Source organism: Aplysia californica, unplaced genomic scaffold (assembly GCF_000002075.1).
Source record: "Aplysia californica isolate F4 #8 unplaced genomic scaffold, AplCal3.0 scaffold00061, whole genome shotgun sequence".
In the NCBI taxonomy this organism is placed as follows: Eukaryota; Metazoa; Mollusca; class Gastropoda; order Aplysiida; family Aplysiidae; genus Aplysia; species Aplysia californica.
In genome coordinates this window covers 244,792-246,993 of record NW_004797331.1, presented here as the reverse complement: position 1 = coordinate 246,993, position 2,202 = coordinate 244,792, and the positions used below count along the sequence as shown (strand labels likewise).

At 38.7% G+C, this 2,202-nt stretch overlaps 1 protein-coding gene across 1 annotated transcript in view; it reads left to right on the top strand.

Moving 5' to 3' along the window:
* Positions 1–2,202, top strand: part of LOC101851479 (hemicentin-1) — a gene marked incomplete at its 5' end in the record, with an annotated part of 44,431 nt that overhangs the window by 13,728 nt on the left and 28,501 nt on the right. Inside the window, 2 exon segments of the mRNA XM_013079710.2 lie at positions 116–245; positions 1,159–1,361. Coding sequence (XP_012935164.1) covers positions 116–245; positions 1,159–1,361 — 333 coding nt within the window.

Sequence of the window (2,202 nt, the reverse complement as noted above, 5' to 3'; positions counted from 1 at the left end):
TGTGTGTGTGCGTTAGAGAGAGTATACCCACCTCGCCTTACCTCGCATCCTCCCCCGCTCACCTCCATCCCCTTTATACCACCTCTCTCTACCTCCCGTCATTCTTCGTCTCCAGTCACACCTCTGCCACCGCCCACTGTGACCAGCTTCATTAGTTCAGCTGTTGATGGTCAGTCATCAGCATTGACGGTGGACTTAACCTGTACAGTGAGAGGAGTGTTCTATAACTCGGAGAACAAGATCAGGTACACAGGCCTCATAGCAAGCTGCTGTCTTGTACCTTACTTTACTTTACGTCACACTACATTATTTTACTTTACTTTACTTTACTTTACTTTACTTTACTTTACTTTACTTTACTTTACTTTATGTTATGTTACGTTAACTTACGTTACGATACTTAACATTACTTTACCTTACTTTACTTTACGTTGCACTACATTACCATACTTTACTTTACTTCAAGTTATGTTTAGTTATTTTTACGTTACGATACTTAATATTACTTTACTTTACGTTACTTTACATTACATTACTTTACTTTACTTTACTTTATGTTGCTTTATGTTACGTTACTTCTCGTTACGATACTTAACAATGCTTTACTTTACATTACTTTAGGTTACTTTATTTTACTAAACGTTACATTACTCTACGTAAATTTACGTTACTTTACTTTACTTTACTTTACCTTACTTTACTTTACTTTACTTTACTTTACTTTACTTTACTTTACTTTACTTTACTTTACTTCACTTTACTTTACTTTACTTTATCCTTTCTCTTGTACCAGCAAAGGCGTCAAATGGGAAAAGGGTCCGCCTCTATGAAGCTGGGTGGGATGTTGTGTGTCTTCAGGGTACCCTTCACACCCTCGATCCAGGTCTTCCTTGGTTCTTTCTCTTGCCTTGTACCCTGATATCCTTTTGTTGTACAGTTTACGGGCAAGCTGGTGAGGTGCCATACGTGCCAGATGTCCAAACCACCTAATTATTTACTTCTGAATGTAGTGGAGCACAGGTGTTTTTCCCTCCTCATCTTATCTTATCTTATCTTATCTTATCTTATCTTATCTTATCTTATCTTATCTTATCTTATCTTATCTTAATAATATCACAAATAACATCTTTTCTTCCGTTTTTCCTTTTCGCTTTCCAGACTCTACAAGGATGGTTCACCGATAAGAACTGTGCCGTACGAAGAGACGTCCGGATTTTTTAATTATTTCCAGGTGGACCGGAAGTATATGATTGACGCTTCTCGTTCCGAAAACTACGGCACCTACACTTGTACTGCTGTCAACAGCTATGGCGAGTCCGTGCAGAGCGAAGAGGTTATTGTGCAACCAACAACACTTAAGGGTGAGCTTTCTAGTATCTCTTCTGTTCCTCTAATAGATAAACACAATTGAATAAATTACAATTTTACACTTTTATTGATCCTAGAAAGGCAATTTGGTTTACAATAGCAAACAAACAAAGCATACACAAAGATATAATTATAGATAAATACATACATAGAATATTATAGACTAACATTATAATATAAACATTTCAAAACCTTGCCATTGCGGGTCGCCACTGCGCTAACCCAGAATTACAAAGTTTTATCTGCTCAGGACCTAGCTTTGTGAAATTTGACACCCAAGTCAAAGATTTTGACTTTCACAAAAATGTCAAATAGAACTATGTAATTCTGAGGTAGCGAGACTGTAAAGCAGTGCCCTGAAAAAATCAGGATTTGTGCCGCGATGCGGTAGAATGATGCGCTCGATCATCACTTTTTAGGTATGTGGGAGTTAGGCTATTGGTATCATTTGACTCTTACCCTCCCCAATTGGAAAAGTGGAAAGCGTACGAGGAAAAGCTAGACCCATAGCAACTTTCTCGGGAAGCCTGAAAGATGGATGGAGACGATAGACCAGGATAGTGTTTTATTTTACTCATGGGCCACCCCTTGCTCAGATATTATAAATCACTTTTGGTGTTTATTTTTCACTGCTTTATACAACTTTTGACTTTATATCCACTGCAAATGATTAGTTTATAACCCCCAGTGGGTCGGGGGGATATAAATAGACCCACTGCACCGCCAGCAGGAGGTGCAACCCCTTCACTGGCGATTTGTCGCCCATGGACATCTACGCTCAGGTGCACATGGGCAACACTTGCTTTGGTGTATCGTCTGTCCATTTTTTATCAC